At 37.0% G+C, this 22948-nt stretch overlaps 1 protein-coding gene across 6 annotated transcripts in view; it reads right to left on the bottom strand.

The window, feature by feature from the left end:
• Window positions 1-22948, bottom strand: part of SUPT3H (SPT3 homolog, SAGA and STAGA complex component) — a 286673-nt gene that overhangs the window by 40836 nt on the left and 222889 nt on the right. For all 6 annotated transcript variants that reach the window (XM_072858342.1, XM_072858338.1, XM_072858339.1 and 3 more), the window contains exons 7-11: window positions 21022-21097; window positions 18175-18287; window positions 17444-17551; window positions 16774-16962; window positions 14385-14495 (exon numbers count right to left, since the gene is read on the bottom strand). In XM_072858342.1, the coding sequence (XP_072714443.1) occupies window positions 14385-14495; window positions 16774-16962; window positions 17444-17551; window positions 18175-18287; window positions 21022-21097 (597 nt within the window). The remainder of the gene's footprint in view (window positions 1-14384; window positions 14496-16773; window positions 16963-17443; window positions 17552-18174; window positions 18288-21021; window positions 21098-22948) is intronic.

Raw genomic sequence — 22948 nt, forward strand, 5'->3', positions numbered from 1 at the left:
CTCACGTGACAAAGACTATTTTCTTAGTTTTGTTTACTAACATACATTTAGATATAGCTATATTTATAAACTATAAACGTATGCTTCTCTGCATCTCTGTTTACATCTCTGAAAATCCTTTCCTCCTCCAAGCATCCTCCTCCATCTTTTTCTCCTATGTGTAATACATTTTAAAAAAAGAATGTCGAAATAACAAATGAATCAAACCACCTCTTACTAATAATACTGAAAGCCTCAATTTAGCATGTGCTTTTGTCAGACTGAAGGTATAGTTTAAAAATTAAGCAGATGATTGCTTTGCTGAATTGAGGTTTACACGACCTTGAAGTTAAAGTCAGAAAGCTGGAATAATGCAAAACCTCAAGGAAGGGAAGAAATACAGAAACCCCAAACTGAAATCCATAAAATGTGTTCAGTTGCCTCAAGTCTGGTGTTTTCTTTGATTCAGCCGGACAAATATTTGCAAGCACTACCAAGGACGCAGCCAGGCTCCCTGAAATGGGTCTAGTTTGGAGAAAAGGAGAACTTAGGTGTTAAAGAGATTTTCTAGCAACCATATAGCAGCGTTGCCTTCTGCTGCCTGGAGGCATATCAGAGGATAAGGGGAGAAGGAGCAGCATTGCCATGGGGGATAGAGAGGACAGAGGACACAAACCAGAGGAAATCAAGATCATCTGTACCACTGCTCACTAAACAACTTTTTTTGCTGTTAGTGGTATCAAGAGATTTAAATGAGAACTGACACCTCACTGTGTGGGGCATGGTAAATGGACAGAAACAAAACAAAAAGTCCCTGTTTAAACTTCAGAAATCTTTTGTCTTCTCCTGTGTGCAATGCCTAGCTCAACAGGTGCTCAAGTTTGAGTATTATTATAGGACTTCATGAACAAGAGAGTAGGCAACTAGAGTGGAAAATAAAAAAATATAAAAAATATTTCCACTTGGTCTTGGTGTTCCCAGATTATTTTTTGGTCCTTTCCAGATTTACCCTGTTATTCTAGAGATTTTCATTCTTTATTTGCAAAGTGACAAGTCAGTGATGCCAGAGATGTCCCCAGGTATAGCTTCTATCCAAGCTCAACGCAATAGGACAAGTCTGTCAAGTGTTAGTGGTAGAAATAACACCTAAAATGGAGAAACGTTCACGAGAAATTAAGTGCCATGCAATTTTCTTCAACCATAGATTAATTCCAACTCAAACAGTTGTTATATTACATGATCCTAAAGTTCTCATAATGTTTCATCTAGACAGCTCACATCCTGTCCTACAAAGCTGCGCGGCATTGCTGCAGACTTACACAGCTGCTGCACTGCACATCTGAGCTGGCTCAGTCCCTGCTACAGGTGAACAGACAAATAGGAGTCGTTTTAGTTCATAAAGCACTTTTAAATCGTTCAGGAAGAAGAATATGAATGAATGCTCATTTTCAAGGGAAACCTGAAAGAATTGTACAGAACACAACTACAACAACTCATCTTGCATTATGTAATGGTGTAAGTCCATAATATTGTCCAAAATCTAACAGACTCACAAGAACATGAAACCTGCAGGGAGCTGCACTATTATTCCGTGTAATGACAAGAAAGAAAAAAATGTTGTTCTTAAGATTCTTCAATTTCATTCTTAAGATTCTTCAGTTATCAAGTTTCTATGTATTAACCTTTGCACCAGAATGTACATGCTACATGGATGCAATGTCACTATCTTTACAAAAATTAATGTAAATTATTGAAGACGGGTACGTTTATATATCTTCCCCTTTGTGTAATATCTTGGAGCACTTAACTAAGTTACCTTTTTCCCCTAGTATCTGCTGTAGAATTATATTTGCTCACTTTGCCCTTGAAATGCGTATTTACATAGCTGTATTACATGTTAGATCGCCTTGAATCTGTACCAGAAGTCAGATTCTCCTTTATACTAAGGTCTTTTAAGCCTCTCAGGAGGCATATAAGAACATACACTTCATTTAAAAAGTAATGTATTCTTACCCTCGGATCCTTTTACATCAGTACAACTGCGTGTAAAATGTCTCTAGTATGTATTTGAATCTGGGCATACAATTAGAAAAAAATAATTATATAAGGCTTACGAGATTAGGAGTTGCTTTGTTGGATATGAGATTCAGCTGATTGCAAACTTCATAGCTTACTTCTTATCTTCTCACTAACAGAGCTAGTAAATTGACTTGCTAAATCAGAATTTTGTTAATTATTAGATGTGAAAAGTAATAAAATCTTACACTGTGAGCTCCTGTGGTTAGCAAGACGCACGTGTTTCTTTCAGTACCTCCAGTGTCACATGCTTGAACAGGCAGCGACACAATGGAGCAGCAACCCTCCACGCGGGCGTGCAAACGACATTAGCAGAGTCATTTCATGCCAGCATCTCCTACCTCAACAGAACCACATCTATACTGCCTGAAAGCCTCGCGCGCTGCTTGCAACAATTCATGTACTGTGTTGTGTAGTAAGACACTGATGTATGTGCAATCCAAGAATTTTAAATGTCCCCACAGGATATCAAATACTATCCAGACCGTTTGTAAATACTTTCCCAGTGCTCTGCAGAAAATGAGCCAGTTCTTTTCACATCTACTTAAATGACATTTTTGTCTTATCTAAAAATCTATGTTCCTGTTTAATAAAATCATCTGGGCAACTTACTGTTTCATCAGGACTGCAAGCTGATGCCTTCATTAATAAATTCTGTTTGAGCGTTAAGATTACCCCCAGTAGAGACAGCTGGGAAACTGCAATATAAAGTCAAGCAGCACATTTAATGACCAACGAACTTCTGGAAACTTAGTCCAAAATGATACATCATTGTGTCAGACACTCTTAAGCAATATGCAGCTTGGTCTCCCTCTTTAGAAATATGAAACCCCCTGAAACCGCTACCACAAATTGTGAACCTTTTAAATTACTGCCAAGCCACCTGCTTTTCTCCAGGAAACTTCATAAAACTCTCCAAATTAGTAATGTCATTAAGTAAAGCTTACAGAACTGTTGTTATTCTGAAGGACTATTAGCTGTTTAGTTTAAGGAAACCAATGGGGATTTTTATCATGGAAAGAACTGTCATGTATATTGTATAATCCATTCCAAATGAAATGCTTTAAAATATTGTTAAATATGCTATTCTTTCACATTTTAATCTTTCTGGGAGAAAACCGTATAACCATATTCTCGGGATTAAACTCTCATAATGAAGAAGTTCACTTCAGGAGAGGGTAGGCAAAAGATTCTCAAACAGTTTATGTGTCTTCAGACGGTATTAAGAGCTATATAAATCAAACGTCCGATTTTGCATTTTTGAATAGCACTGGAAGAAATAGTGCTGAGATCGAAGGGGGAGCCCGATTTCCCCTGTTCATTTTCTTTTTTGAATGGTTCTACACAGAGCGGGCAAGGATGGATTATAGGAATGCCTTCTGTCGAGGAGTCCGCCAAAAGCGTACCATCTCATCTTGGAGTAATTTATCCAATAAGATGATTTAGAGGACAGTTCAGTGGCACCATTTTTGGAAGGAAAAAGCAGAGGGGAAGGAATATAAATCAAAGGTGACTGGCAGGTAAAGGATATATGCAGCAATCAGCCAAACCATGTGCACACTGGCACAAATTCAACAAGATCATTTATAAAAATTTTAAGTCAGGAGTACACAAAAGGGGGTCTGGTGCTAACTAAATCCACAGATAGATTACACGCCACTGAAATAAACACTTCCAGATGCTGGCATACAAAAACCTTTTACAGAAAGAAATGTTTTCTTTCATAAATCTGAAAGGAGGAACCTCGGGTTGGGGGTTGGGAGAGAAGGGAACAAGATTTCCAAACTGAGATTTGACTTCCTACTGGTTTTATAGAATAATAACTCATATTTTTCAAACGCACAGTGTTAACACTAGAATAACAAATAACTACAGACAATAGCTTGAAGTATAGACAAAGACATCGTTACATAACTGTTTAATGAAATAAAATGCTTCTTTTGGTTTCAAAATGAGAAGAAACAATAAAAATGTCAATTTGACTTTTTCTATATTAGAAACTGAAGGAAAAGTTTTCAAATGCCTTTTGACATAAATACATACATTTCATTTTTGAAAACCGATTAAGAATGAAATCCTGACCTCTTCAAAATCAGTATCAATTGATTTTGAATATCAAAAGGGGCAGTATATAATATACAGGACCCTAAATATCAGAGATTTTTTATTTGGTTTCTATATACCTAATTTCTTTCGGAAGCAGCATTCAAAATTTTTTATCAATCAAGTGCTTTAGAAAAAATTAGATGTAATGTATCCACATTGTGCATATTGAGGCAATTATTGAAGATTGTATTCCAGAACTTCTTCTCACTCCTATTTTGGTCTTAAATGCGCAGAAAGAAATTTCTTTCAGTTAAGAAAGACTATGTTGCAGACCAAATGTGAAGCTGAATTTGTCTTGAAGTTTAAGGCACCTAAACCAAACTTGCTTTTCAAAGTGTTCTGTTCTGTTTATCTCCACAAATACCATACTGCCACACTATCCTTCATATTTTCAAAGGTTCCCTCTCTTCTTTCCACCCCCAGAATCTGCAGGTTTAGTCTCTCACAAGCTCAGCTTTGCCAGGTCTTCAGCTACTCTTCCACAAATTTTGTTTTCTAGGGGAAATCAGTAGTCAATATCATCTTTATTAAATTGAAATTACTAAAGGACTGTGACGAACTTCAGTATTTTTTGCAACAGAAATGGATTTAAGCATTTGCATAAAAGCTGAGCTCAATCAGGATCAATAACAAGCACTTTTAAAACATCAGAGGTGAAAGGTCCTGACTAAGTATATAATTTGATTGTGAAACTATTATTTACATGTGCATGTAACATATTGAAGTCTAGATGGAATACTTGCATTTATTATTTAAGAACCTATAAGACTATAGGCAGGCTTTATAAGGCCCAAATAATGTAAGTCTCTGCCAAATAGCATTCTCTGGTGTTACATGTTCTTCGTGCAGGGCATGTCACAAGCAGTATCACAAACATGGTTTTGTAAATATTCATTGTTTTATGATCCTTAAGCAATTTTATGGGACTGAAATTTTTAACAAGAGAAGGTTTAGACTAGCAAGTCTTTTTGTACTGAAATGATCTGGAGCCTGAAGGAGCATTCTCCCCAAAATGTAAATACCCAAACAAAAGTTGGTTATACCCTCTCTTCACTCAATGTGCTCCATTTACACACGCATATGCTGCTGAATAATGGCCACTGTCTTCTGCAGGTCTGTGCAGGATTACAATTTACATTTATAAACTCAGTTTGTCTTTAACTAAACATCTAAAACATTCATTTCAGAACTGGCATAAACTAGAGGGGACAAAGAATCTGTTTTGGAAACGTTTTCTTATTCTTTTTGCCTGTGGTCTTCTACTGTTGTAGCTGACCACTTTGTTTTTCATTTCAGGTTAGAGGGTGCTAGCTGTATTTTTTACTAGAGTTGCTCTCTTACGGTCACAAGTACTACTTACAAACTCTTCATGTACTACTTACACTGTTCATACCAAGGTTTCAGGTAATCACTATATATTGATCACAGAATAAATATGTTTAAAGAATTATTTCTCGTTTGTTACTCCAACTGTTAGAAATACAATCAATTCCAATAACTTAAAATAATTTCTCTAGAGACATTATGCTTGTATTCCTGGTAAGAAATATCCATCTGATATTTTTGTGAATACCTTGTCATACTAAATATTATTATTTAGAATAATATTCAGATGAATATTAGGATTATACGTAGGCCCAGGCAAGACTGCAGAGAATTTTCACTATGCATTTTACAGAGATGAGCTTTTTAGATTCATATAAATTGAACATATTATTATTTTACTTTTTTGGCTAGTCTGTAGAGAGATTGAGCTTGTTATAATTTGGTTTGGTATTGATTTTGACTCCATTTAAATCCTGAATCTTATTGAAATCAATGATGCTGCCATGTTGTAAAGTCAGTAAGAGTCCAGAACCAAAGTTTCATGAAGAAAGAGGGATGTACCCAGGTGATGCTACACGATATGGCAATTTTTCAAAATGACTTTCATTTGAGACAAACATTTGAGAAATGTCTTTCTCAAAATGACTTCCCACTGACTTCCCGTTGAACTCCAACACATTCTGTACATGTAAGAGAAGTAATCCTCTTACTCCATTCTAGGTCGCACTTCAATGTGTCTAATAGTTAGACCACTCATCCACATGAACCATGAAATGATCTAATCATGTGGCTATAGTCTCCATGTAAAGTGTTGTAATACCAATATCACTGTACTTGAGATCCTGGGATAGACTGAGCTGACGTTTAAAGACTGGGTATTCAGGATTATTCCACTCCTTAACTATCTAAACGAATAATAAGAAAAGAACGTGTGTGGAAGAGTACAATTACAAATAGATGTTATATAAAAACATCAGAATATTCATATATACTAGTTTTATACCCAAATATAAATTCATCTCTCAATATAAAAAGTCTGTTAATCCTATGTAGACAAATTTCCCATTTTCCTTAATCACGGAAGCAACATTTAGCCTGCAATGAATTAATACACATAAAATGTCTCACTTCCTTAACTTAAATGCACAGAGCACAGAGAAATAGATTCAGGTACAGCACATGGAATTGCATCATCCCACTTGATGAAGTTACATATTTCCCATTCCTGTCCTGCAAAATTATATGGCGCTATTTTTTAAATCAGTTATTTATGTCTCTGGTCCTTGAAAGTCTGGACCATGCTTTAAAGCAGGCAATACTGAGTACCACCCAATACTGTTAGTAGAGAATATATGGATAAAATATATGTCTAGACTACCTTAGACATGATACAATGCAGAAGAATCTAGAGTACACTTGCTGCTTTCCATTGTGGCTTGCACTTGGAGACAAAACCTAAATGCTCTAATTATGTTAGTCATTTTGACATAGCTATTAAGGTCAAAATAAATGCATACGGATCATTTTCACTAGTTTAATGTTAGTTCTCATTTACCATATGATTATAAAACATTCAAAGTGCTCTTTTTGTCCAAACCAACATCCATCAAATGCTGCTAAAGAATAAATTACACAGCTTAACTCTTCTTCCACAACTGCCTTATTAGGAACACTTATCACCAAATTAGATGGAAGAGAGGGACAATCATGATGAAACAGCAAAAAAGGGAAAGATGTCAGAAAACATCACTGTTCGTGCTTTACAAATACATATTAACCACATTAAGAAAATAGTCCCAAAATAATGTTTTATTTTTATAAAATATTCTCCTATATTTGCTTTTTAAACAGAAATAAAATCTAAATTCTATGTATGGGACTGACTTATTCAGTAGAAAAGATGAAAACTTGTACTTACATTCAGGTTTTCCATTTTAGAAGTAACACTAATATTTTGAAGTGTTCTACAAAATAGACGTTCTTCACATGATTTCCTTCAGAAATCTAGCCATTTTGGAAAGAAAGTATGCTTGCATCTGGCAACTTAAACTGATGAGATCCATCAAGGTTCAACCAGTCAAAACCAGCAAGATTCAGTTAAAAACCAAAAATAAAACATGAATCACATCAGTACAACTCGGCAATAGCAAGGTTCTAGCACGTACACCTCAAACTGCAGCGGAATGCAAAATCATTTTGACCATTTGAATATAGGTCAACCTAGGCCAACTCTTTCTCAAAGCTAGAAGAATGAAGCTGGCAGGAGTCCTACCAGGATGAGGATGGTGAGACACTGGAACAGGTTGTCCAGAGAAGTTGTGGATGTCCCATCACTGGAAGTGTTCAAGGTCAGGTTGGACGGGGCTTTGAGCAACCTGATCTAGTGGAAGATGTCCCTGCCCATGGCAGGAAGGTTGGACTAGATGATCTTTAAAGGTCCCTACCAACCCAAAGCTTTCTACGATTCTATGATTAATATCCTGGACTTCAGGGTGGAGAACCTAGAAACTGTGGATTCCCCACACTGGGCACAAGCTCCAAATTCCTTTGTATATATGCAGAAGCCTGGAGTCAGAGAACATCCATTATCCCATAATGAGCTTTGGTTTCCTCACCACCAGAATCAGTCAGCATGACCCGCCAGCTGGCATGCAAGTCCATGAGCCACAGGTTCTATGAGGAATTCTGTATGGCAGGGGTTTCTCACAGTCAGTAAGCATCCTGGGATGCATATTCAAAGAAATTCTGCTTTGTTTCTGCTCTTGCCTTTCCCTTGTCCCTCATTCTGGTGTCACAGACCTAAGATACAATACATTGCAATTCTTTCAGAGAAAATTGCCAAACACAGCATGTCAGATATCACCCCATTAATATCAAGAGAATGTTTCAGTTGATGTTAACCAGCAAACAGTTTGCAGTTTGAGATGTCCATAACAAAGGTCTTATAAAAATCCAACTGTCATGGAAATTATTATTGCTATTAGTGTTCACCTCTATAATTGGTTTAATGCTTGAAAATACTCAGTATCTCTATTTCTGTAAAAAACATCCATCTAACAAAACTAATAGTTACCTAACAGTCTTGAAATATTTATTTATTCACTTAGAACAATTTACATTAATTCTCAGATAGTGACATAACTGGTTCTGGGCTACACAGTTGCTGGCCCACTATGACTGTGTTTAGGAAACACACCTCAATTCTTCTGGGAAACCTATCACACAAGGAAGCAAAGCACACCAGGACACTAACGCAGTAAGTGTAATCTTAGCTTCATACCCAGTTAAACACTGGATGATGAGTACAAAATGACTCTTGGTGTATTCAGGAATAGCTCCTTAAGTACTTAAGAATAAGTACTGAGACGCCATTACTATTCCCAGTCAAGTGGATTCTCAGCCATAATTGGTTATTTTTTTGCATTGCCTAAACTGTCCCAAAAGCCCTTTGTTTCTCTCCCCCTGGGAGACTGAAAAAACTGAGAAAAGATGGGCAGATGGGAAAATATACAACCAAGATATATGCAAATCCATTACAGCAAATTAACCTTTCCTTCAAGGGCTTACTTCCATGCATATTCACACAGTGCATGGCTCCAGTGACACAATTCTCTGTCCAGACATACAAGCACACCTTTGAGTTTTCATGCAACAACGACCACTGTGTCTTAATTTGGTAAAAATGTAGATGGAGCACTGAGTAGCTCCCTGCAATCTACATTAAAAAAGACTTCCACAACAAATACACTTCAGCGATGTAGAGGTCTGGTGGCATGTGTCTAACCAAACATGGAGGAGATATATTAACAGTCCTACAGCAGATCTTTATATAACCAGGTATGGCCATTTCTTCAGATCTCAGTAACAGGAACTATTTGACATAGGCTATGTTTATCTTCTAGGTAGTGCAAAACCTTGATATAATGTTAGACAGAAGTCTGAGCTATTCTCTATGGTGTCTGAGGGAAAAACCTGTATCAGAAGGATCTAAACCCTCGCCTGATCTCTTTGAAGCCACTAGAAGGGATATTTTTATGGATCAATGTAATAACCAACAGACTGGCAGTTGTCAAGGGCCTGCTGTATTCAGAAAGTCAGTATTTGAACGAAAACCACTAGGGGATGAGTTTTCTAACTAGAAGAAAGAAACGTAACAGCCATGTTATCCTACACAAGGATGGGTGACATGGAAAGACAACCACCAATTGCACCCCAACGTTACTCTTTCAAAGTGACAGACTTGAGGAATGAAAAAGGCTAGTCAAATGAGTAGAGAAAACTAAACTAACTTTTTTTAATCCTTTGGAGCAGTAGTGTGTAAGAAATGGAGCAAAGCAATGAGAACCCTAACACAGAGAACAACCTGGTGCCCAAGCTGTGAGATGGCATATGGAAAAATGAGGTAACTTGTCATCCTGAATCCAACATGAAGACCTGGAACATAAGGCAAGACGTACATCAGACAGTTTCACCAGAGAAACATATCTGAGAGGGATCCTGGATATGAACTACTGCTTTCTTGTTTAAATCTAAAATGAAAAGGTTGACTTTGGAAATTCGTGATACGGAACCAACCTATGAGATCCACTCACTCTGTCTTCTCCAACATCAAGCTTCAATATGAGACCATGACTGATGGTGCTCGGGGAAGAACTCAGTCTGCCTATGGGTAAACCTTATATTGAATGCATCCATCCCAAAGTCAGTCCCCCAGACACGGAAGTTTCTTGATGAAAACACCACTTTACTACCAAGACAAGATCAGAGACAATACCTACATGTGTAAGGTTCTCATGGTCCTCTGATCTGGTGTACTTGGTTGTTCCACTTCCAACAGAGAATGGCCTTGAGGAATGGAAAAATGCTCTAAGGAAAAGCCAAACAATCGACACCACAATGAAGGCTGTGTACCGGCAGGATAAATACAAGACCAGAATACGACTCTCCTATCAGTTCATACCCTCTTGTGAACTGTGCCAAAGAAACAAGTAAATTTTATTCAGTTGAGCAGAATCAAGGCCTCAAACATCACAGTCTCCATGGCAAGTGACTCAAACACAGAGACCTTACTGGAGACTTAGCTTTAGGTGTGCACGGGCAAGTACCTGGGTCAAATATGAATGAGTCATCACTGAAAAACATGTTAATCGAGTCTTAAAGCAAGGCAGATCCCCTCCTGTAATCCCATGGAGGAGAAGGAAGGTAGGGTGTTTTCACATTTTTGGAGTGCGATGTTGAATCTGGAGAAAACAAGGATGGTTTCCCAGCTGGCAATCTAGTCAAATATCTATAGCTTCATCTGTCTCTGCAATTATGTAAGGGTCTTGCCACCACTGAGGGTGAGTTTCCAGACAGTGCAGAAATTAGCTTTAGTTTAAGAAGTCCTGGCTCACCAGAGGTGAGAAATGATAAGAAGGTGAGAAAAAAAAGAAGATTAAAAACTATAATGCAGGGAGGAAAAAAAAAAAGAAAGAAGGGAATTGACAAAATCTGTCTTTTAATACCAAGGGCAGTAGAATATTCTTGTCTGGTTTTGGTTTAAAATGCAATCATCTGCATAGGATTTTTCATAGAGAGAACATTGATTTTATAATATCTTGCAATTTTAAATGGGGAAATACTATCAGATACTTTGCAGGTCCAGATTTTTATTCATTTCTCCAGATGTACTGCTGATTTAAACTCAATCCATTTGTACAGATGATAAAGTCTTTCAAAAACCAATGTTTTTAAATCATAAACATTAAAAATGATACACAGAAAAAATTTCAGGGAGACTACCGAATGCCTTACACTAGGCAGCATGGCAAAAAGCCAAAAAACAGCTCTACCTAAATTAAAAATAATCTCCCAAATAAAAAAGAAAATGTTTGCTCTCTGCCTCATATAATTGGCTGGCATGAGATGGAAATTATTTAAAATGAAAAAATAGTCCAGTGCTGTCCATTATTTCTTACTAATTTACACCAAGGGTAAAATTCTTCCGTAAATTCTCCTTACTGCTCAATAGTCACATATCCAAGAAAATTTCGGAATTAGCATAGGCCTACAAAATGAAAATAATTTATTAAACCCCAATAACCGTACTCTGCTAGAGTTCATGTAATATTACTTTGGAAGACAGGAAAGCATTTAAAGTTATTCTTTTTTTTCTTTCCCCAATCTTTTCTCAATAGTCAGCACTTGAGAGCAGTAACATGCTCTTCTTTTCAAAAAACTGTTGTTGAACACTTTGAATAACTTATTTTGCATATTATTCCTGGTATGAGATTTCCTGTATGTTCTTAACACATCATGTTCTTTGGGACAGTTATGTACACGGTTAGGTTTCTAGGACTGATTCTACATTCTTCCTGTACAAGTATCATAAACTTATACCGCAGTAATATAGCATTTTGGCATTAGCACACTTGCACTTCTTTCTTGTTACTATTGTAAGAATGTAGAACTATGTCTTTTACTTCAAGTTCAGTCTAATCTATACATTTTAGGGACTGAATTGAACATGTATATAGCTCACAAAAATAGTTGTTTCTTCAGTGAGCTATACTCATTCTTTTCCTTGCTTCTGTAGTAGGACTGTTACCATGAACAGTAAACTGCCATCAGAAAACTTAGCGTAAAATATCTGGACATGCAGGAAAATCCTTCCTCCTTACCTACAGCAGACTCTGAGGGCACCTATTGACTATAAATCAGATCTGATGTGGAAGAATGATCAACAGGCTTAAGAGAAATGGAAGAGATGATGTGCAAAGGTATATTCCTAACTTCTCTATATGACCTTTAGGTTAGTTTTAAGGGTGGAAACAGCTGAAAGCATGACTTCACTGAATCTAATGACAGATACCCACTCAGTATTTCTCTCCCTGCAGGTTTTAAAGTGTCACCACAGAATCACAAGAAGCACATCGAGCAAAGCCACCTTTCCTCCTGGTTCTGTCATCCTAGGAGGTCACACAGATACACAAAGAAACTACCGTGAAGGCACTGACAATAGGATAAACAAGTCATTCAAAAGAAGTGTTGCCGCAGTACTGTTCAAAATGCCTAGAGAGAATACTTTTAATACAACAGTTTGAGAGTCTTCAACATGAAAAGGTAGGGTCAAAGGAAGCATCAATCTGCCTTCATGCTTTCTGCGCCGGTAAGTTTGGGGTACTGTCATTTTCGACAACTGGGACAGCAGTGTTTGTCCCCAAAACTGCCAATGAGGGCACTGACAGGAAAAGTGGCCAGATTGGCAGAGCTAAATGCATACTCTGTAGTGTCTCTCAAAATGCTTTTCCTGAACTGTCTCATTAGAAAGGGAATCGTATTACAGCTCTACAAGATCTGTGTGTATCTAGAAGATGACCCAAGATTCCCTCTCTCTTTCTTGGTTTGTTTAGAGGGAACAAGATCTGCTCATCTCATCAACCACGCTGACAGTAGGTAATGTCAACAAATTAAGTTGTTCAGTTAGTTGTACTGCTTGGGAAGTTTACAAGATTGCAGGACATTAAAAAAAAGCAACCCAAAACACAGTACTTTACTGTATCTTGTGGTTGCAGAGAAATTTCAAACTTTGGTTAATAATTAACCAAACCACTTTCAGTGAGGGTCAGGGAAGGAAGACTTACCTCTCTGTACTTATTTATGTACGCTCTTTGCTTCTTTATAATAAAATTAAATACATTCTCTGCTTTCAGATGCTATTGCCATGTTCTTAGCTACATCTCTTAGCAAACTTCTGCTAAACACACTTCTCTATTTTGGACTAGAAGTTCTATCCTCTGCTTTACATGATATTAATCTAGCATTTGTGAGTGGCAAAAGAGAGATGTAAAATTATGTAAAGGTAATTCATTGCAAATACATTTCAACTATCATTAATAAACCAAATATTAAGTGTCATTTATAAAAGCATTGATCAGTTTTGACACTAGGAAAATTATAACTTCACATGCTCATTTACTCTTTTTTTTTCCTTGTTCCTCACTTCTGAGGTCAAGTCCCATTATTTCCTTGGTATTTACGGTCTTCATATACTTCTGTATAATTTTTATGTAGCTGAATTTCCTTCAAATTCGGAATCATTTTCCTTTCTTAAAATATCTCCAAAAATGGACAATTTCTTCCTGATTTTTAGGAGCTCAGATCTAGGTTGGTGTTTGGTTGTTTTTTTTCCTATAATGATTTATTTGACATTCATTCTTTCCTAAACGTAGATATTCTGAGGTAAGCAAGGATATATGCCACATAGAACAGCATATCAGAAGAAAATGACCCCAATTTATGACATTGGAGACAGACGACTTTCACATTTTTATCAGCTGAGAAAATTAAATAAAGAATTCGTTTGGCTGCTCTGAACAATGGATTTGCAATTTGCATAGAAAAAATGATGGCAAAACCTCATAACCCATCAGCGTTTTACCACAAGCTCAGTTCTATTACATTTTAGTGGAGGTTCAAAGTTGTCTAAAGAAACCATTCTCTTCTTTCTCCAACCGTAAATGTGTCACTTGAGAGTTCAGCTTCCAATAGGAGCAGTATCTGACACACAACTAATTTTAGAATATAAAGTGCTCCTCACCATATTGGAATACATATAATTTAAAATAACTGTAAACCTAAACTTTGCAAAAACAGAAAATTCAAGCACTAACAAAAAAGCATAATTTGTAATTGAAAGAAAATAATATTTAAAAGAAAAAAAAACTTTTTTGTCTTTCCAAAAAGAGACAGAAATTACTAAGTTTTATTTCCCAAGAGAATTATGCCACTTTTATAAAGAAAATTACAGTCACCACAAATTGCTCTCAACAATTCCAAAGCTTCTTCATTTGACCACTTGAAAATCAAAGTTCTTTAAGATTATAAATATAACTTTTTATAACTCTGTTATTACGTACTGTGAATGGGGAAAGGGGGCCAATCTTGTGGCCATAGCGTCGAATGGCCTCTCTGATGTGGCTGGGCTGGATGGCATCGCTTTGAGCCTCTATACCACAGGCTGCAGTGCTCTGCAACAGAAAAACACATAAATTGTTACTAAATCAAAAACACACAACAGACCTACAGTGCATAAAGTATGAAAATAAACCTTTATAAAATGGACCAATTTTTTTTTCCTGAGGATACACATCATTGCTGCCACACACTACATTAGAGAAAAAAGCTATTAACAAATCAAAGAGGACTTTTACATGAACTTTGCTTAAGAGACCCAAAGAACACCATATTTGTCCTCTTAAATCTTTCACCTAGTGCTGCTGTATGTTGCAATTGAAAAGAGCAGAAAATGTTCAAACTAAAATGAAAGGGTCATATAAGTCATACTGCAATAACCACAGAAACTATTTTTAAAACATTTCAGGCTCTCATTACCATGTCAAGGGGTGGGGAAAATATTGAACAAGTACCCAAAGTGGAAAGCAATTCGACACCAAAATCACCATTGAGTAATATCAGATTGAAATTTGAAGATGAAACTTGTGACATAATGGTGTTCGAGGGATGCAAAAATATTTTAATTACCTCAAACTGGAATGTTTTCAAATTTCAAATGACTTCTTGCATTAAGAACCCTAAACAGGAAAAATAAGAATTCACTGCTACTGGTGCATTGTTTTTACAAAAATATCCCCAGGATTTGAAAAGAAAAGTTACTCTTTTCTCCTTGCTAGTCAAACTGAAATGTTGGTTTAGGCTCCATCTAGACACAGCTGCTTGCCAGAATTCAGATGACTTATCAGAATGATGGCTGCTCAGTAATACATTCATGAAAATGATGTTAGTGAATGTACTAAGAATTACAAAAACTTAAATTATACACTGAAATTTAATGTACACACATACACAGTCCCCTCATACATTTACACTATATACTAAAGCTTTCAAACTTGGGATAGTTTTTACAAAATGTTTTATTTTCAAGAGTGCTGCGTCCACTGGAGCCTGTGGGTGTACACACAGAATTATTCATAATATGATGGCAGATTCTTCCCTTGCTGATTGACATTCATAAAGGGAATGTGAAACTCAAATATTTTCATCTGGACTGGGCCTTCATGGACTAAGAATAACATTCTTCACCAAGTTAACTCATTTGTCTCAATGCCTCAGTGATATCCAGTATATATCTAACCAAATTGGATAAGTCATGGGAACATTTAATTAAAATGGTGCACTTTTTGGAATATAATTATTTCAAAAGGCATTAAGTCAAACACTAGGAATTCAAAATAAACACATAAAACTAGTGAAATATAATGTATCAAAAACTACATCTCCAGCTACATTCTTGTTCCTAGGAACTAGAATGGAAATTATCCACAGAAACAAAACATAATCAAACGTAACATAACAAGGAAGAGGAAAAAGCAGAAGCCTTCAGAGAGGTTTATAGGATTCACTAAAGGCTTTCTAAATGGAATATATAAGGGCAGAGAGAAAGGTGAATGTATTAGAGTATCTACAGCACTGACGACACTAGAAGGAGAAAATATCTCTTTTTCTATCTGTCATTGTAAAAATCACTGGTTAAACTCTGTGAAAAATGAGTATTTGTTGTAGGAGAATTATAACACACATGAGAAAATCACAAGTCACTCCATTGCTTTGCAGGAAAATGAGTACTGCCATCGCATTTTTTCAAAAAAGCCCTAAGTGACTAACGCAGCGCTTCCTATCCAGTTTATTTAATCAAATTTAGTTCCCATGTGGTTTTAAGGTACATATAACTCTCTCAGATAGAATACTAAGGATCTACAACAGGAATTGTAATATTTGCATTTCACACTCTGAATATGAGATGTCCATAATTTATACAAAGTAAACAAATATTTAGATTGAATGCAACCAACCAGCATAAGAATAAAGCAGGTCAGGCAAGGTTGTTATAGGCAAAGAAGGCAGTCGCCTAAGGCTGCTGGCAGCAGGAAAATCACAGCCACCTTTTTGCCTACTTTGCTTACGCTTTGACCCTCAAAACCTGTGCTGGCTGCTACCGTCAGAGAAGGGAATGATTATTTGGGATGGTGTCTACTGCTTTGGCTGTAGAGGAGCAGCTCATCTTAGAAGCAGCAGTTGTTACCTCAACAAAACTCAGTTTGCAGGCATTACTGAGAAGCTTTAGCCTAGTTCTGATGGAAAGAACACCAAACCACATATTTGGCCCTACAAAACCATCGGTAGTTAACATGTGATATAGGTTAAAATTAATATTTAAAAAGAGGCACGCTATTTCCTGAAGACATTTAGGTTTCTTCTTCTTTTTTTTCAGGCTTGTGCACCAAATACCTTTTTTCTTTTCCTTTGCTTGGATTTGGTAGAGTCCTGTCCAATTCCACCATTCCCCAGGGCTCCTGATGGGGTTTTGCCAAGATGTTGCTGTCCTGCTGATGCTGGGGGTGTGGGTGTAGGAGGTGGTGTGTTTTCAGGAGAGTCAAGACTGGTCTTCACACTCGTAGATTGCCCTAAGAGATGTGGCTACAAAAGCAATACGTCAAGCAGCCATTATATAATCAAATCACACACACACACACAAAATTATTGCCTTCTTAGATTTGCTGTTAGAAGAGTTGTAATACAGAATTAAATTTGCTCATTCCAGAGGTTACTATAATACCTGTATCGCAGCAATGCGTGCAATACAGCACTTACTGCACTTGCCGCTGTTGACAATTTTAATCTCCAAATCTGCAATAGAGAGATCCTTCAATACATAGAGAAGGAATTTCCACCCAAGAAAAGAGGATTTACATTTAAATATAAAGATGCTGCTAAGAATTTAACATTTGGAGCTATAATTTAATGTCTTTCCGTCTAAATCCATAATGTCAACGTTCATAAACTCCATAACAGAAGTCTATATCAATACCAGATTCAATAACATCTACTTTGAAAGCAACAAACTGCCAAATATATGTAAAACACAGAATGCATTAATATGTGAAAAAGCAAGATTTACCTCAGTAGAGTTGTGATACTGTATGAAGGTGGCAGATATGGCATGACTGAACGGGTCACCAGCTTTGGGAGCCATGTCTTGCTTAACCAAAAGGGCCAAGTCGACCAACTGGAGGGGCAAAAACAGCCAATAAGCAGGTAGGTTTACTGACCTGGTACTTAATTACAAATGCCATCGTAACAATGAAGAGAGAGAGGAGTTGTGGGCTGAGGCAGATTATTCTTAGTGTTTCTCAGTTGAAAACAAAATTATTCAGAGATATTGCAGCCTAAGGAACCTTTCTTTTCCACTTCTGTAAATATATGGAGTAATCTATCTACCCAAGAGGGCTCGGCTTGGCAGTAAGGTAACGTTTTGTTTTCCAGGAAATCCTACTTTTTAATCCAATTGTGCAATGGGGTTGAATGAGCCTCAGCGCACTGCCAAAGGTCACATAGCAAAGTATGTGGTTTCAGTTTGGACTTGAATAAAGTTCGTGCTGGACTCCACTCGCCTCTGTAACCATTATAAAACATTTCTATTTGTGTATCAGATGGATGAATACGGTATAGTACGCATCTGTCATACAGTAAATTGAAAGACAGCCAGGAATCCAGTTAGCTTGGTTAGCTGAAGTAGTTACTGGATGCTTCTGAAGGGGCTTACAACACAGTCACCTGAGGCTGAAGTACATCCGAGTACTGATTCCTTTTGTTTAGCTAGAGTTCAATCAGTAGAGTATACTCCCTTACCTGTGCCACAGTCTCATACGCTAAATATGCCAAAATCTCCATTGCAACTGCGTTTGGCTTTATTTCCATGCTGCTACAATCCAACCAGTCACGAAACTTGGATGCTTTCTTTGCTGTCAGTTAAAATCATAAGGGGAAAGGAGAAGTTAACAACAGGTAGGCCAAAATAATGCATTTTTTCCTGTCATAGAAAATACTGCCAATGTGAAACAAGGAGTGCAAATGTGATTTGATTGGCCAAGGAAGGAATTACCAAAATGGCATTAGTGGGGAAAAGACTGTTATTTCATAGACAGCATTTTGGAGACCAATAAGCAGCATGGAGTAAAGAGAAAAACACACAATCAATCATATGGCAGATTTCAGAACAAGGAAGGGTCTACCTCAGAGGACTGCAGATGGGACAAGCCTGATTTTGAATATATTATTGTAAAAGAAATATTATGATTGCATCTCATCTTTGATGAATGACAGAAAGCACTAGAAGAAATCAACACAAATCTGGGCCCAGATAAAATGATATAATTGTGTAACAGCAAAGACAAATGAAGAAGGAGAGAAGAACTAGGAAGTCCTTGGGTTAACCGTGCAGGGATTAGGTGCTGACAAGCTGGCCAAAATGATTTGTAGATGAGTGTTTTTAAACTATGCTTTGGATATAAAGAAACAAGGACAGACATAGATATGCAGATGATCAACATTCATATGAGAACTTCACACTGCTAATGGATAAGAACACTTAGGAGAAAGTACAGAGAAAAATATGGGACAAAGAAACATGGTATTTGCTGAGAGAGTAAAAGGAGGAATGAGAGATACCAAAGTGGAACTGAAAAAGCATCGTGGAAATTCAGGGGAGAACCAAAAAATGGACAATCTTACTTAGGTCAGTGGTGGACAAGCTGATCACGGAAAGCTGTGGAGACTTGGACAGAAAGAAGCTAGTAATATGGAGTTCTTAATGAGGGCTGTTTGTGAAGACAGGACAATGACAATGAAGTAAACACAAGGTGGGAGAATCATTTGAAACAGCTCTTTCAAAGAGAGTCTTCAATGAGGACTAAAAAGCTAAAGAGAAGTCAGGTGTCAAACAGAAAACAGGTGTAAATAATGGTTATTTTTTAGGAGGGAATGAAAAAGCTACACAGGATTGCTGAGGACCAAAAAAAAAAAAAAAAAAGGCAAGAGAAGAAGTGTGAAGGTGATAGCAGGACTACAAAATGTTCCCTAGAATTTCAATTTGTAAGCGTGTAGTACTCGGTCTTTGATGGACCTTTTCTTTTGCCTGTCTTTAAAACTGCACAGAAATATGTGGAGCTGTAATTATGAATATATATTGTTAGAACAGGCTTCTTGCAGTCCCTTCCAGGTTTATTCTCTTGTGACACAGTTTTCATGGGCTCATATTACAGTAAAAAGGGTTTACTACTTTAAACATAGCAATACATTCACTTTTTACTAAAATATAAGAAAATAAGCAAAAATAGCCTTTGTGTTAGTTTTGAACAAATGTTCTGCATGGCTTTTAGTATGTGCTATCTAGTTGGGTTCATATTATGCAACTGAATTTGTGCATGAGTCTCTCTTGCTACTATTTTCTAAGCACTGTAATTCTCTTATTCTTTAATGACATTAAAAGTCAGTGAAAAGAACTGAAGAGACATGGTCATTTAAAAACACTGTGAAAATACCGTTGAGACTTTTTTATAGATTACAATCCCCTGGTCAGCAACATTCAATTTTATTTTGCAAATTTAGGATTTCTATTTGTCCTGTCTCCAGATGATAATTTTTGGGTTTTAAAGATGACTTTATCACAAACCTCTCATTTGCTGAAGTCACCCTAATCTGAAGTATCATTTATCTAATGGCTCACAGATGTGTGATGCCAAATTATAACTAAGCTTACAAAACATATTGAATCAGGAAAAGAAATGCTTACAAAACATGTTTTCCTACATTTGCTGACACAGAACAGTATTTCAAATGTGTCATTTATTTGCCATAAATGAGTCACTCTTTCTTCGAATTTAGAAGGAAGAACGAGATAAGGTCTCTCATTTAAAGACACCATTGTGTTCAAGTCTGTGTTGTAGGATCATGTGCTGTTTTGTCATGATTTTTACTGGCTCCTTCACCTCACTTTCTCTGACATTTGACCCAAAACCTTAGTCATCACTTAACCGCTTCTGTAATGATGTTTTGCTACATGATCAAGCCCATTAATTTACAGCTCATTATAGTTGTGGCCCACAAGTACTTCTAGTAAGTTGGTTTTCAGTGCTAGTAAAGCCCTAATTCTGTCATCATGTTATTAGTGTTGGAATGGTGTATACTGATGAATTTGGCTAATGCTGAATAAATTCCACAGCAGGAGCTTACAGCTTAAAATAGAAAAGACACTTTAGTAAGTTCTTTGTGTCTGCGGATAGGGAAATAAAAGCAAAACTTGCTGCTCTTCTCTAATTTTAGACGCATTCCGAAAAACCTGCAACCATAAAACTTTACTAATATGCTGACTATAACACCCCCATGACAGCCTTCAGGCAAGTCCGGGTGTTTTAATCCATTAACTCTTTGCCAGTTCTATCTTTGCAGTCGTCCCCACCAGCACAGTATTTGAGCATATAGAAAGCTTGGTAAATATTCAAATAAAATACTCTGCCTGACAGCCTGAAACTATGCTAAATTAACTGTTCCCAGGAGTTATGTGGACAAAGAATTTAAAGCTTTATTATTGCGGATGAAACAAAAGTGCTTTAAAAAACCATGAGGTTCTGCTGTGTTCTCTATTACATGAAATAATAATCGAACATCTGAATACAGTGCGGCCATTATAATACTTACAAAAACTCAATTGCCGACTTTCACAGAATTCTGCATACTGGACCGAGTCCATCATTCGTGTTTGTCTTTCTGCTCTCTGACAAAAGAGTAGAAGTACATGATGTACCTTATTCCAACAAGCACTGCATTCCACAACAGAAATTATAGCAGCAAAGCGCCCCTGCCATAACTTTGAAGTAACCTCCCCAAATAAAACATGCATTGAACAAGTTAAGATGCAGAAATATAAACCACAGATTGGTTATTAGTCTCCTGAGTTAAATTACCCAGAGGAGCGTGTCAATTCTTATTTTAAAAGTCTGCTTGCACACCGCTCGCCTACGGCAGTGACGAGGGCTGGGTTAGAGAAGGTGCTGAGCACTCTTGCCCTGACCGAGGTGCACGTTTAAACTGAAGCACACGAGTAGTCTGCCTGCGTGTTCACAGATGGCCAGACAAGTAAAACGTTCTCTTGGACCGAGGCCAGTGTGTTCTGCACTGAGCAGTACTGAACCCGTTTGCTTTTAAAATGGGAGCATTAGCAGTAGTGAAATGAATAAATTCCATCGCATTGAGGATATACCAGACAGAAAGGAGCACTGAAGTGCCCCTTCCCACATAGACATTCAATATACTGTAATAATTAAGTGGTAAATGTGCCTGTTTCATTTTTTTTTCACTGTTAATCTATGCTTGATTTTTTTATACTTCTGAACGCCTACAGGAGAAGAAAGGAAATTAGACTGAATTAGAGTTCATTCAAGAAAAAAGGCTTAAAATGTTCACTACTAGATTTAAGAACATATTTCACACAGAGTCCAGTGTAAACCAAAAGATTATATCTCAAAAAAGTCAAGGTACGAAACCATAAATATTACACACCCCCTCCTCTCCACATATATACTATGCCATAATTGAATCATGGTTGAAACAGCATTGAAGTTCATGGTTAGGTTTGAGCACGGGTTTGAGTTTTGTTTACTTCAACGGAGCAGGGTTGATTTTCACAAGGTAGGGATCTGGTCTGTAGAAGAGATTAAATCCTTCGCGTATCAGAGGCAGGAAGCGGTAGTTAGATTAAAGAGAACAATTATCCTCTTCAGAAGCAGACAGCTTACTCAAGTCTCTCAGACAAGCAAAGTAGATTGTCTTAAACATCAAGGAAAGGAATATAACTATCTTCCAAACAATAACTCAATGAATAAATCGTTACACCTGGAAAGAACAGAACCGTAAAGTAGTATCAGGAGTGGCTGATGGCACCAAGGCTTTACTTCTGCAGTGAGTCCATACAGCTGAAGAAACCATGCACAAAGAAGGTAAAGTACAGGTGCATTTGCATTAAAGACAAAAACAAAGAAAGAAAACACACACACACAAATTTTGCTGTGACTCCCCGAGCACTTTTACATCTGATGGAATTGAAATTGCGGAGTTCTTTAATCAGATTTAATGGAAAACGAAAGGGCTGTTGATAAGAGTACTTGGAGACAGGCTATACAACCAGCATCTGGCCTTAGCAGTTTCTCAGATCGGGGGGGGGAAAAACCCACAACAGTACTTCAAATACACAGTTTCTTCCTCTATTCTCTACCTTTTAGGTCACTCTTCTATGACAGTCCAGTCCATCAATTATGATATCTTGTTGACAGACAACACGCTCAATTTAGTTGTGAACTGAACCACCAACTGTCCAGGAACAGACCTGGATATTCCTTCTCTCTTTTCTTCTCTACCCAGTCAATCATTTCTACTGTATTTTTTTCTACTTTTAGTCACCAAGATAGAAAATGTTCTACTTAAGCGTTTTTCAGTTCTTCTCCCATGCGTGCTGCTGGCATCTTGACTACATTTTGTGGAGCTGCTGTTTCAGAAAAGTAAAAATTTTCAGTCAATCTATTCCATCAAGACATTGAGTAAGCCTAGACTGATTTTGTATCCTTTAAAA

This window comes from Ciconia boyciana, chromosome 3 (assembly GCF_034638445.1).
Source record: "Ciconia boyciana chromosome 3, ASM3463844v1, whole genome shotgun sequence".
NCBI classification, from domain to species: Eukaryota; Metazoa; Chordata; class Aves; order Ciconiiformes; family Ciconiidae; genus Ciconia; species Ciconia boyciana.